The following is a 13,617-nucleotide window of genomic DNA, read 5'->3' as shown; positions in this document are numbered from 1 at the left end:
AGCACTATGTATTTCTATGCACGTAGGACGGCACGTAAACCCAGCAGCATAGAGATGTGCTTTACGAGGAGTAAGCAAGCTAAATTATCTAGAACTAGCGAACAACTAGTACTTGTATTAGGCAATAGCCTGGGAACTCGTTTCTGGGAGGATATTTATGTGATTTGAATAACTCGTTTCTTGGAACTTGTTTAAATACCTCTTCGGAGGTTTACACTGTTGTGAATTTTGGGGGTCTATAGGAACACAAGCTATTAAGATTTTGCTAGATCATACAATCTTACTTTTAGTACTGGTATTGTAGTAGCTAAAGTGGTTGGTGAATGCTGGAATAGTTGAATATTTATGAGAACCTTGTATGGAGAAACTGTTGTTTTATTTGAGGAAATGCAAAATGTTTGTGAAGGGATTATGCTTAATTTCAGAAAGAAAAATGTAAATGGTTGCTAGAAAAATTAGGTGTTTTACGGTTAAATCCATGTATTCTGATTTAAAATTAATCACACATTTATTTTTAAAAAGTTATGGTTTATTAAGCTTTCTTTTAAAATTAGTCTTTCTTTGGCTATTGTTTATGAAAAGTATACTGAAAATAGGAATGGAGGGTAGTCGTAAATATTTACTACTATTTTACAATAAGAATGAAAGTATAGATGACCTTTTTGTTCGTTGTCTAATGGCTTAGTATGCTTGTAGTGTTTCACAGTGTGCTTCAGATATTAAGACAGAGTTTACCCCGGTTTGTGTTTAAGTGTTGAACTAGCATGAGATCTGGGCTTTGTGGAAGACTAGCAATACAACTTGTTTAAATAATGTGTTCCCTTTATGTTCCTCCTAATATGATTGTTCAAACTGCTCACTGGATGAATTCGTGGAATAATCTTCGGATACGAGGTCTATGGGGCTTGCAATGCACACTACGTCACGTGCAAGCATTGCCGGCACTTTTGTGCGGGCACTTTGCAAATCCGCCTCTAATTCTATTGTTTAGCGGCAGGTTTTTATTAGTGCCAACAATTCCTACTCAATTAGCGGCAAATTAGTGAAGTGCTTCTAATGTTTCGGCAATCAGCGGCACTCCTGGAAAAATGCCGCTAATATAATGCAATTACCGGCAGTTAGCAAAAGTGCCGGTACTATGTTTGCAGATTGCAGATAACGCTTTGGAATATTTAGATTACGCGTGTTTAGTCTCCAGCCAGACCTCCTCTCTCTCTCTCTCTCTCTCTCTCTCTCTCTCTCTCTCTCATCGCACACGCACACACACGGCTGAGCCGTCGCCACCGCCGCCACCCACGGCTGAGCCGTCGCCGACCGCCTCCGCCACTGCGGATCGCCGGCCCAGCTCCACGCGTGTCTTCTCCCCAGATTCTCCGCCGCCGTGACGCTTCTATCCTCCCGTGCGCGCCCCCACGACAAACCCTAGTAGTGTGGCTCGGGGTTCGTCGGCGCGGCCGCGTCCCCTTCCCCGCCGCCGTGAAGCTTCTCTCCTCCCGTGCGCGCGCCCACGGTAAACCCCCTGCATACGCCGCCCCCGCTCCCCGTACGCCTTGATCTGTCTGACGGTGTCGCTGTTGTTGTTGCTCGCAGGTCGCGGCGGTGGAGGTGGAGGAGGAGGAGCATGACGGCGCCACCAAATCGGCGGCGGCGGCGGTGACCGCCCCGGCCGCGGACGGGGGCGAGGCGGCGGCGGACGTGGAGGCCGTCGCCGGGGGCTCGCCCGTCGCGCCGTCCCACCTCCTGGTACTTACCTATGTCGAGCACGCCTCCGCCGCGACCTCCCAACGACGCCTACAAGTCCTGCTCCTCTGCCTCCTCAGCCCCTCGGCTTCGCCGGTTTGGTGGTAGGCTCGGCTGCCCTGGCACTACTTCGACTACCTCGCCGTCTCCATCTACCACGGCCTCGGCTACAACCACGACTGCACGCCCGATTCAGGTGAGCTTTGGTTTGTCCTGCTATCTCTGTTATGTGCTCTATGCTGAATTGATATGGGCTGCGTGAAAGTTCATAATAGGTTCTAAATAGAAAATGTGCAGACCCAACATCAGTTCATAATCTGGTCTTTTATCCGGATGAATTTTAGTTCATTTGAAATTCTCTTTTGCCCCTCTGTTTGTATTAAAATAGCCCATGCCCTTGCGGCCATTGGTGCTAACCAAGATGATTACCGGCTCTTATTTGACTGAACCTGAACCTGTAGGTGTAATGGTGGCCATTGAGTTAAATGAGCCAACATAAATGGAATCGCTGTGTGCCTGTAGATGAATCATTCCAAATATGATTCGATTCAGTATCATCAGGATGCAAAAAGTCATCTCGTTGAATTTGCAGAAGTCCAATTTTGTATATCTATGGGATTACATCCACAATAATGGCTAGCACTCCATACAAATTTGTGGATAACATTGATACTACCTCTGTCTATTTTTAAATGTCTAAAGTTTGTCTAAATTCGAATGTATCTAGACACTCTTTAGTGCATAGATACATCCGAATTTGGACGAACCTTCCGACATCTATTAACGGACGGAGGAGTATATGAATTCAGCGTAAACTTCAGACTCGGAGCAGAATCGTTCAGTTTACCTCAGATATTTGTAAAACATCACCACTATGCGGATAGCAACTGCACGCTGGAGCTCCCTTTTTTTGTGAGGGACAGACTGAGACTCCCTTGTGTGGAGGAATATCAGGACAGTAAATTGACCAATATGCTGACATGCCCTGAGGAAAAACATGAAGAATTTAAGATAGATTCTGTTAGGAAAGTGTGTGACGGAATTTTGAGCCCAAAAGATCTGGAACAAAAACTGAAAGGACTTAGTGAATATTTTTACAGAGATAGGTAACATCTGCATGTATTTTCTGAGATGTAGGTCGATCTTGCTTTGTTTATACAGCAAAGAATATCCAGAAACTTGCAAAGAATATCAAATTATTATGTTGTTCTAGATATAACTCACCTCACCTGTATCAACATAAAATTGAGAAATTTGTATTACTTCCAAACATAAATTTGGTATGCTAATGTAAAGATTTTAGAAGCTTTCTCTAATACATGGAGAAGATTAAGGTACCTAGGATGTAAGTTCATAGAGAGTGGGAGGACCAATAGCCTAACTGCAGCAAGTTGTTCAGAAGAAACAACATGGGAAGAGAAAAGTACAGTATGCCAGCAACGAGTGTTTACAACAAAAGGATGATTGCTCAATGTGCGAAAATATTGGTACACATCTTTCATTCAAAAGGTAATAGAACACTACTACTATAAGACCAAGAAAAAGCTGTCGTAAATGTTAGTTTTAATCCAATTCATAACCATGCACCTCGGCACCATCACTGACTTCACTTCTATGCACAAACACAAAACATCTGAGCCGTGGAACCACAGGAGCGTAAATTAGATTCCTAGATACCTTGGATTAATTCAGAAAATATGATGATGGGCATTACTCTGTACAGGTACCAATGAGATTAAAAACAGGAAGACAATTTCTTCCAGATGCATGTGTCTCTAGCTATCTCATTGTTGTCAGTATTTACTTTAAAATAGATAATGTCTTCGATCCTATGAAGTGAGCTAACAGAGCCTCTTGCTTTCATTTGTGTTTTTGTTTTATGTTGTTTAGATTTGGACCAGCACTCTCCAGAGAACAATTTTGACAGCAACTCCAATTTTTGGATTTCCAAAGGTAGTTCCTTGAATGTTTATGATTTATTTTACAAACCTCTTGCTATCTACGAGTATGTATCCTGATGAACGTTAATCCTTGTTGTTGGTAGATACAATGGCGTGCTCTTGACGAGATCAATTCTGGTGTGTGTGATGGGATGACATATGAAGAGATAAAGAAAATTATGCCTGAGGAATATGAGTATGTAATCCTCTCTTATTTTTGCAACAATTATTCCGTAATATCTAATTGGATTTATATACAATGCCTTGCCATTTTGTTAATTACCATGCTGCAAAGCTATGTTATTTTCCATACTAATCATAGCATGCTAAAAACTAGAAGTTACATTAGACATTTCAACATGTATGAGTCGCAAAATTGAGCTGACAATATATAGCTGCAATTGCATAACTTCTTCAACAAAACATTAGATTAACCTTTTCATACCTATCATATATTTACATCTGAACACACTGTTGTGATGTTTTGTAATGTACTGTGCAACTTGCAACCAGGTCACGCAAAAAGGACAAGCTGAGATATCGCTACCCCCGTGGGGAATCTTACCTTGATGTGATTCAGAGGTTAAGAAATCTGATTCAGAGGTTAAGAAATCTCACTGCATTGTTCAGAAGTTCTGCTTTACTATTACTAGAATTTGAAAACAGAAAACTATGGGAAAAAACATGTTCTGCTATTATCTTCACGGCTCCAACCTAACTCATGTGCTGTACTATTTAACTATCCTCAGGTTGGAACCTGTCATCATCGAGCTGGAGCGCCAGCGAGCACCAGTGGTTGTTATATCCCACCAGGTAAATTGCTATAGTTGATGAAACAGGTCCTGCGTAGAAACACTGATCTTGAATTGCTTACCCTATTTATAGGCCGTACTGCGAGCGTTGTACTCGTATTTTGCCGACAGGCCTTTGAGGGAAGTTCCAGACATGGAGGTAACATGGGACATTTTTATCTTTTGTCGTTGCTCAGTTCTGTATTGAAAACTCTCAGAAACATTGTTGAACCAAATCAATCCCTTTGTAATGTAATCTAGATGCCACTCCATACCATAATCTTTCTGCTGACAACAGTAATAGATTCGAAGTTCATTATCATTTTCTATAATTCTTAAAATGTGATAGAAATTGTTTGACATAGATGCCATATTTGGATGAGCGGTCTCCATTAGAGATGGACTATGCAGATTCCTTATCTGGAATTGTGGAAGCTCTAACTTACACCATTCCGTGCATTCCTATTGATGCATCAAAGGTGGAAAAGCATGCCATCTTGTTAATTCTTGCCATGTGTTTCTATTATTTTAATCAAATCTTATACCTTATTTAATACCGTACTAGAAGTTCATAAGTAGCACCTCATCTTATATTTTCAAGTAGTTTATGGTGCCTGGAGAACCCATCTGCCGTCGATTTTTAAGTGACTGTGTATTATAATACCAAGGCTACGAGGAGCTAATTGTATGCTCAGTTCATTAGGGGTGTTACTACATATACCTTTGTACATAATCTTGGAGAGGATGGCTGCAGGATTATTGTTTCTTTGAATTCCTGCCCTGTTGATCCTACCTTCTCCATGATTTCTAGGAAAAGTTTGCGGGTCGACAAGATACAAGCATTGGCTGATGGACTTACTACTTCAGAGTAAATATTTGTAGCAATTTTGCTTTACACCTCACCTTCTTGATTCTACAGTCTTTTTGGCAAAGTTGTTTACAACTGTGGATGGAAATTTAATTTGTGACATATGGAAACTTCACTAATACTGGTTGACAATTAAAGGTGTAGTTTCTTGTGTCTATTCACATGTGCACTTCACTAGTCACTGCTTTGATATACTGGTTGGATGACACTGTAACAATTTGGTGGTTGCATTGTAGGCATCGTCCTAGTGTTTGTGGACTATATGATCTTTAGTTTCGTCTCTTTTGAGTTTGGGTTAATGGAGTTTTGACAATTTACGGGCGTCAATAGTAAACACTCTGCTTTCACTTTTCTCACTATACTTGAGTCAGTGAATTTTACCTGCAGGTTCAGCCTGTGCTTCATCAGGTTCATCTTGATCATCCGGTGGACTCATGTTTAGATCAGGTACATCTGCCTCTTTCGCTGAACTACTCTATTTGTTCTCGGTCTCTATTTATGAACTGATCATGTACACTGGGACTAAACTGCTATGTGCATGAGATGGAGCCGGCGCTTTGTGTGGAGGGCAGCGGTAGGCTAGGTCGGCGGAGGAGCTTGGGTGCTCCAAAGGCATGGTCCACGAGGAATAGGCGATGAAGGGCGATCTTTACATTGGCCGCATCGAGGAGGCCATGTCCCTGAAACGGAGCGGCGGTGCCTCATCCACTGCTTCCTCAAGCACAAGAACAACTCATCCGCTGCTTCCTCAACCAGAAGAACAACTCCATCAGAGTTGTGGACAGCGTTGCCAAAACGGCCACATCTAACTAGTAATCTATGTGACAACACATGCCGTGTAAAGTGAGAATGCCGTTTAGTTGTGTAAAATGTGAGTTCATTTTAGTTCTGTAAGTTAGTTAGCTACAATCTACTTAACTTATGTAAGCAATTTTAATGCATGATCATGTTGCCATGTTGGATTAAAACCTCACTATAATGAGTGCGTTGTTTTGAATTTCCTGGAAGTTTTAAAAGATGCATGCAAAAAATAATCAATGGTAGTTCTTAATAGATTCCATAGCATCATTAAAAAATGCCTAAGAAAATAATCAGCGGCACTAGAATTAAAAGCCTAAAAAAGTAATTGGAGGCATCCTCTAAAAGAAGTGCCGGCAAAAGGTTTGGACGGCATTTTTTTAGAAAAGTGCCGCTAAAGAGATTTTGTGGCATCTTCGGAAAAGTGCCGGCAAAAAGTTTCCGTGGCGTCACTAGCTTGTGCCAGAAAAATATTCCGCGGCATCTCCAAAAAGTGCCGGCAAAAACCTTCCACGGCTCAGACAAAAAGTGCCGGCAAAACTTTTAACAGCCACAAACTGATCTGCCTGAAATAGTTATTACTGGCACCAGTACGTGTGCCTTAATTTACATATGGCGGCATTTCTCGAAAAGTGCCGGCAAAGACCTACCTCGACTGGAATAAACGCAGCACTTTTTTTTGTCCTTGAAAAACCTTTGCCGGCACTTTTGGTGCCTTTGCCGGCACTTTTTTGTGCCGGCAAACTGGGTACCTGACGCAGTGGCAGAGGGGCGGCTACTGCCATTTGCCGCTGAAAATCTTCGGTAGGAAAAATGGCTGGGCACCCATGGTGTTGACGATTGCAGAGTGAGAAAAAGTAGAAGTGGATGTTAGAGAAACAAAGAGTGGTCATCAGAGTCTTCCTAGAATGTATCTGTTTTAGCTTGGACTAGTGTGTACTAGGTATGTCGGGGTGGTTTCTTTGCTTTCTTTTCTTCTATCTTGCGATCCTGGCGTTTGTTGGATGTTTGTGTCGGACTCCCAGGACAAAAGGAGGCCTGAGTTCATTATGTTAATCTGGTTCCAATTTTATAGAAATCTGGGGCCTATGGCTCTTAGTTCGTAAACAAATCCACAACTAAGTGATCAAAGCAGCGGATAATGCATTCTGACAACTCGAATTTTGGAACGACGGAGCCGCACCACCCAACCTAGGGCGACACTGGGGGCGACCAGGCCGCCGCCTCCAACCTCCTCCCTACCGCCCCTCCGCTCGTCCCGCCGGGCAAATCCCGGGAAGAGACGGCGGCGGCGGGGCTTCTCCCCTCGGGCGACGACTCCTTCGCCCACAGCGGGAACGGCGGTGGTTCCGGTGGATCTCGGCGGCGCGGTGGTCAGGCGGCCTCAGCGTGATGACTGTGGAGGAGCGGTTCCCCTGCCGAAGGCATGGCCCCTATGGTGGTGCCGTCGGATCTAGGTCCGGCTAGGGCCTTGGGCTTGGGCGGGCTCGTGGATATGATGCCATTGTTGTTGGGTGTGGTGGCGCTTCGTGGCAACGGCTGCCTAGCACCGAGGTTGTGCCGTCGACGGCGGGCTTCGTGGTGCTGGCTGTGGTGGTGCCAGTGGTAGTCAACGCCCATCTCCTACGTCAGTGTTCCTCTCCTCTCAGCCGTGGTCGCTCAAGCCAGTGGCTTTTTTCTTCACCTTCCCTCTCCAATAAAGCTCGGGCATCTTCATGGTCACGGTGTTGGGCCGAGGTGAAAGCCCTGCTCGGCGGTGGCCGGCTGAACACGGTGACGCCCGGGGGCACAATTTTCCTTTGTCTGAGGCGTGTTCATGGCCTCACCGTGCCTCCCCTCCCCTCGGATACAGGGGAAACCCTAGGTCCGGTGACCTGACCAGGCGGCGGCACCATGGTGTTGTTATCTTCTCGAAGACGTCGTCTAGACCATGAGGGAATGGCCAATGCGACAATTGGAGTTGGAGGCTTTGAGGCGCCGCCGGTGTCAGCCACAACTCTGGTCTTGTGCTTCCGGGCGCAATGTACGATATGGCGACACATCATGTTCAGTGTCTTCCCGACTCCTCTAGGAACATGAGGGGATGTACTTTGGTCCGGGTTGCCTTGGAGTTGAAGTTGTGCTACGGTGTGTCTTGCTTCGTTCGTGATGCGGTCCTGAAGCCATGTGCTCCTCTTCTTTTTATAGACCAAAGGCACTGAGTGCCCGACTTTAAATTAATAAAGCCTTGAGGCGAACACGGATACATAAGTTTAACACCACGACAACACAACAAGATAGTTCAAACAGGACCACCCTGGTCCAAACAACTAAGTACGATACAACCATAGTCGAAACACCAACACTTTCACAGCCAAAGCAAGAGGATTATGGAGCATGGTGGCGCGCAGGGCCTGGAGTGCAGGTCTGGTCGAAGAGCTGGACCAACATGGGTTCGTCCTTGCTCCTTTGAAGAGGTCGCCATAGCTGCAAGTTAAGCCTGATTAGGAAAATACAGTTTGCTGGATGGCGTGGAAATTTAGCTTCGATTGTAAATTTGTTTTGAATTTTCCAAAGCGCCCAACAAATCGCAGCGAAGATGTGATGACCCAGCGTACCACTGCATGGTGTAGTACACAAGTCGTTGACATAACACAAGTGAAACACCGTTCCACCCATATTACATCTCTCAGAGTGGTACAACAGAAACATATGCGAGTCCAAGGTATGTCTATAGAAGTACACACGAACAGTTTACATAAGATCCACACACCCTCCTACTTTACCGTGAGGTAAAACTTCAAATAAAGCTCCGGAAGAACGACTCGTAATCTATCTTATTGCTAGCTTAAGTTCAAGAGCTACTTGGCTTGCTATAGAAATCTAGCTACTTAGGTGCTAGGTTTAGGGAAAGATTCCCTTCTATTACTAGTCTAGGTTTCCATTATAGCTGATGCAGAAGTTGACTCCATTGACTTCTTTGATTGGATTCTTCATCTCGTTGCGGTTGACTCCTTTGTCTTCGAGTTCCACGGTAGTTTCTCCTTCGGTGCATTGCTCTAAGAAGGGGGTTCAAACGAGATAGAATGAGTACGAGCGTACTCAGCAAGTTCATATTAGGAAATATGTGTATTATGCACTAGCTACAGCCATAGACCAGAAAGTCATAGGCCAATGCAAGTTTTTGTAAACATTTCTTCAAAAGGTTTATTTTATTCCGAAAACTATGCCCGTCGGTCTTCACGAGTTGACCGGAACTTCGTGGAGTTCCTTTCTCCGCCGCGTTCGCAGCTTCCTTCCCGGAACAAGGAGTGACAGCCACAATTTGATACACTCTGCGAGAGGTGCGTTACTTTTCCCACAAGAGATCTCACCCTTTTTGCCATCCGCGAGAACTTGCCCCCGTTCACACTTCCTTTGGTGTGAGGCCGGGTATAAAGATCCAAGCCCACACCGCCTTCTCCGCGACTGCAAACCCACCCTTTTGTCCGACCGTATACCTCCAGTAGAGCTTCCCCCGATAATACGGCTTTACTCATGGTATACTCCGGACAATCCTTCATAGATCGGAAGAGATTAACATCACCAATGGATGGGGATTTAAAAGGATTTCCCAACCTATTGCGGCGGTGCCTCCGAGCACCCCACCGTCTCTCCGATCCGTTGGCGTGCGAAGGGAAAAGATACGGCTGGCTTTTCCAGAGCCATTATAGATCTCATGGTCAACGCGGTTTGTACGGCGCTAGAATCATCTGGACGGCATTGGTAATTTAATCCTAGGGTGATATAACCCATTGCAATGGAACCTCCACCATATCAACACATACCATGGTTCCATTGCCCACCACATAGTCATATTCATAATTGAAAAATAATATTTTGCTTTTCAATGCATGAGTGATAAGTATAGTACTTTGCATATAGTTTGATAAAAATAATCAAATGACATGAGCAAGCGATGAACTTGCCTTTCTTGATCGCAAGATTATGCGGGCAAAAGCTTCGATACGTGAGAACTCCAAATTCTGAAATACCATCATTGTCCAGTAAGGACAATGTTTAAAGAACTGGCAAAGATGCTATAATGCATAGTATGAGATGCAATCGTCCCGAGCGTAACCTAACCTCGAAGATTTAGGATGTATGAGTTGTAAAGATTTCTTTAGGGTTGGTTGCACTTTTAGAATGGTTCTCAAACAAGGTTCTTATTAGGGTTTGGTTATATTAGCATCATAATCAAGTGATATAAGACATCATAACAATCCTACATATAAAGAATAGTGGTGGAATAATATGTAAAGAACAGTTGTCAATTTTAAGTTCTACGGAACATGGTTGATGATTACTTCTACTATACTTCAAAAGAATAACTTTTGAAGAACATGTTGTTTAAGAAATATTTAGTATTTCAAAGAAGGATTGGGGCTTCTAAGGTTTGATTAACATTTGTACTTCAAAAGAATAACTTTTGAAGAACAGGTTAAATATGAATATGATCTACTATACATAGGAGCTATGGCTTTCTAGGGTTTACTATTGGGTTCATCTAGTTTCACTAATAGGAACTAGTTGGTTTCTTAAATAGAATGGGTTTCTATATAACAAGTATTGGCAGGTTTATTGCTATGGTTTCTTCTAAGCATCATATCAAAGGATGGTTATCAAGATGGTTTTATAAATTAGCTATTAGGGTTTACGATGGCTTCACAATTGCTTTACTAAATAATCTCTAATGGTTCTAAGTTAAGTGACTTATCATTTCTTAAGTAGGGTTTAGTTGAATAGGAGCATGTGATGTGAATTGCTACACAAGGTTGGTACTAGGGTTTATCATTATGATTCTACTAGGGTTTGATGATTGAGGTTGATCCTAATGGTATGGTATATAGGAGTGGTGATCAATGGTACTAATCCAATTAACAAATTAGGGTTTGCTCCTAAGTGATACTAGTGAAGCATGTAGGTTTTAATTAAGAATAGGAACATGAAATGATAATCTTATGTGACTTGGTTTTATGCTAGTGGATCATAAGCATGCATTCAATTGTTGCTTATTAGGGTTCTATATGTCAAGTAAATCTTACATGATCACATGAAATAATGGGATCCATGTCTTACTCAAATTGAAACTAGGGTTTCTAAATTATGGTACAACTCCTAAAATGATGATTGGAAATATAAGTGTGGTAACTAATTACTTTGAAGCATAATTAGTAATGGTTTGACATTTTATTAACTTCCACAAGAATTAATAATTAGGGTAACTCCTAATTAGGTTTAATTCGGAGATAAGGGCTTAACAATTATTACTAGGTTTTTAAAAATAATACTTGCAAATTAAAATTATTTAAGTTCACAATATTTAAGTTACTAAATTAGTATTGGTTTTTAATATTTTCTTGATTTCTTATTATTTAAGAAAATAGTAACTTAGAATTTTCAAATTAGGGTTTATGAATTACTACTAATAATTAAGTTAATAAAAATATGGTAAATAAAATTAATCTTAACATTTTACTTAGTTACTGAATAGTTAAAATTTAAGTTTGGAACTTAATTATTTATTGAATTCAATTTGCATTTTAAATAAATGATAAGGCATAATTAAAGAAGTTAAAAATAAATGAATTTTTATTTCGACACACATTTTTGTTTTATATTTTATTTGAATAGATTTTATTTTTGTGAGCATTTTGATATATTATTCATATTTTTCTGAGTTGAAATGGAATTTTATATGATTTTTCAAAGTTTCGAGCATTTTTCCGGAATTTGAAATTAAAACGAATTCACTAAACATACCGGTTCACTTCTAGTCCCGGACAACGACCGGTGGGGCTTGTTTCCATGCCGGCTACCACGCAAGCAAGGACCGGGTCAGAGTTGACCAGACCCTTTGACCTCACCGGCGGTTAAACGCCGGCGGTCAGCAGATGGTGGCGCCGCCGCTATAAGGCCTCCCTGGATGCGTGGTTGGTACTAAACGAACGAGAAGGAGACAAGGAACACGATGGTGGTGGTGGCTTGGCGAGGGGATCACCGGAGCTACGCCGGCGACCAAGTCCCGCGGTGGTTTACTCCGGCGAGCACACGAACTACGGCTATGGTTGATGCCAGGAAGCAATAGAGGGGTCCAGAGATGCGCAAGCTCACCCTGATGATGATGGTGTGGTCGACTCCGGCGATTGTTGACGGAGATGGTGAGGAATTCGCCATTACCGACGAGGTACTGTGGAAGGGATCGATGAAATTCGACGGCTTGAGGAAGATCCAGCATGATTCCTTCCTCCCACATGCTCTACGGCGACGAGCGCTCCTCCTAGACCTCACGGCAAGCTCGGGGTGGCCTCCATCGTCGGCTTCGTGCTCGACGCCGGCAAGCAGTCGAGGAAGAAATCGAAGGCTAGAGAGATGCTGAGGGGAAATGGATGGTTGGATGAGATCAAGGGGTGCTCGGCGGTGCTTTCCCCCCTATTTATAGGCCGAGGGGAGCTCTGAGGCCTCGACACGACGACGACGACGGTCAGGAGGTGGCGGTGCCTGGAGAGTTCTCTGGACGCAGATCTTTCTCTTCTGGATATGCTCGGACGCGAATCGATTAGTGCAAGTCTTGAGCGTCTTGTTGGCGTCCGAATCCGTGCTTATCATCGACGAGGGCGTCGCCGACTGGCATGGTCGCTGCTGTCGTCGCCGGGGAAGAAGAAGAACGAGGCTTTTCTCTTCGCACGATTATTGACGCACGCGAAACGGTAAGTGGCTTTGGGCTGGGCCGCGTCCGGGCTGTGTTGGCCTGCTCGGCCGGTGCGGTCATCGGGCTGCGAAATGGTGGTGATGGGCTGCTCGCGGTCCGGGTAAGCCGGGTAAGCTTCTTCTCTTCTTTTCTATTTTTCTGTTTTTATTTCCTGGTTTCTATTTTATGTTTTGAATTCAAATTCGAATTCTGTTTTGTTTTGCGGGTTCTAAATTATTTGAATATTATAACAATTTGATAATGATACTCACTTGTCTTGTTTTGTTTTTAAACAACCATTTATAATTGATTAATTTTGGTTCTTATGAGGTACAAGTTAAGACTCAAATAGATATTATTTTAGGGTTCATATCAATTGCTTTTAAATTTAGAAATCATATATGTTTAAATGCTTTTGAAATTTAGACATGTGCATGGTGAACATATTATATTTTTCTATTGCTTAACCATAGTGATTACTCACATATAGTTGAATTATGGCTAGAGTTCAACAAATGGAAAAGGGTATGGAATTGGTTCATTATTTTATGTGGAGAATTATTCATAAGGTTTTAAGAAGATGGTTAAGAAAGTTCTATAATCACTAATCTGGTTTTAGTAAACTTTAGCTTGAACCAATTAAGATGGATCCTATGTTTATTATTAGCAATGCATTTGCTAATGATGGTTTAATTGATAGAACACTACTTCATTTGGTCTACTAGGATGGAAAGGCAGAGTTCAATATTTTATGTGAAGTAATTAAATAGG

General features: G+C 42.7%; 1 protein-coding gene across 7 annotated transcripts; it reads left to right on the top strand.

The window, feature by feature from the left end:
• Nucleotides 1-1,729: 1,729 nt before the first annotated feature.
• LOC124707525 (6-phosphofructo-2-kinase/fructose-2,6-bisphosphatase-like) lies at nt 1,730-6,312 on the top strand. 7 transcript variants are annotated; one of them, XR_007004897.1, is made up of 9 exons: nt 1,730-1,936; nt 3,631-3,693; nt 3,785-3,876; nt 4,194-4,262; nt 4,430-4,493; nt 4,566-4,631; nt 5,283-5,339; nt 5,727-5,786; nt 5,883-6,312. XR_007004897.1 is itself a non-coding variant. In XM_047239183.1 (8 exons), exons 1-7 carry the CDS (start codon nt 1,754-1,756, stop codon nt 5,319-5,321), a joined length of 576 nt encoding a protein of 191 aa, XP_047095139.1. In that variant the 5' UTR covers nt 1,730-1,753; the 3' UTR covers nt 5,322-5,339; nt 5,727-6,312. The 7 variants fall into 7 exon arrangements, 2 of the variants coding, with proteins under 2 accessions (XP_047095139.1, XP_047095140.1); XR_007004896.1 differs by having other exon boundaries at nt 5,860-6,312; XR_007004898.1 differs by having other exon boundaries at nt 5,711-5,786.
• The last annotated feature ends 7,305 nt before the right edge of the window (nt 6,313-13,617 follow it).

The sequence above is a fragment of the Lolium rigidum genome, chromosome 4 (genome assembly GCF_022539505.1).
Source record: "Lolium rigidum isolate FL_2022 chromosome 4, APGP_CSIRO_Lrig_0.1, whole genome shotgun sequence".
Lineage (NCBI taxonomy): Eukaryota > Viridiplantae > Streptophyta > Magnoliopsida > Poales > Poaceae > Lolium > Lolium rigidum.
This window is presented reverse-complemented; position numbering and strand designations above follow the sequence as displayed.

Excerpts from the sequence above, each read along its gene's own strand:
- LOC124707525 (XM_047239183.1), top strand. The coding sequence starts at position 1,754 with ATGTCGAGCACGCCTCCGCCGCGACCTCCCAACGACGCCTACAAGTCC. Across the intron at positions 3,877-4,193 it reads ATTATGCCTGAGGAATATGA|GTCACGCAAAAAGGACAAGC; the intron begins GTATGTAATCCT and ends ACTTGCAACCAG. Across the intron at positions 4,632-5,282 it reads GGGAAGTTCCAGACATGGAG|GAAAAGTTTGCGGGTCGACA; the intron begins GTAACATGGGAC and ends CATGATTTCTAG.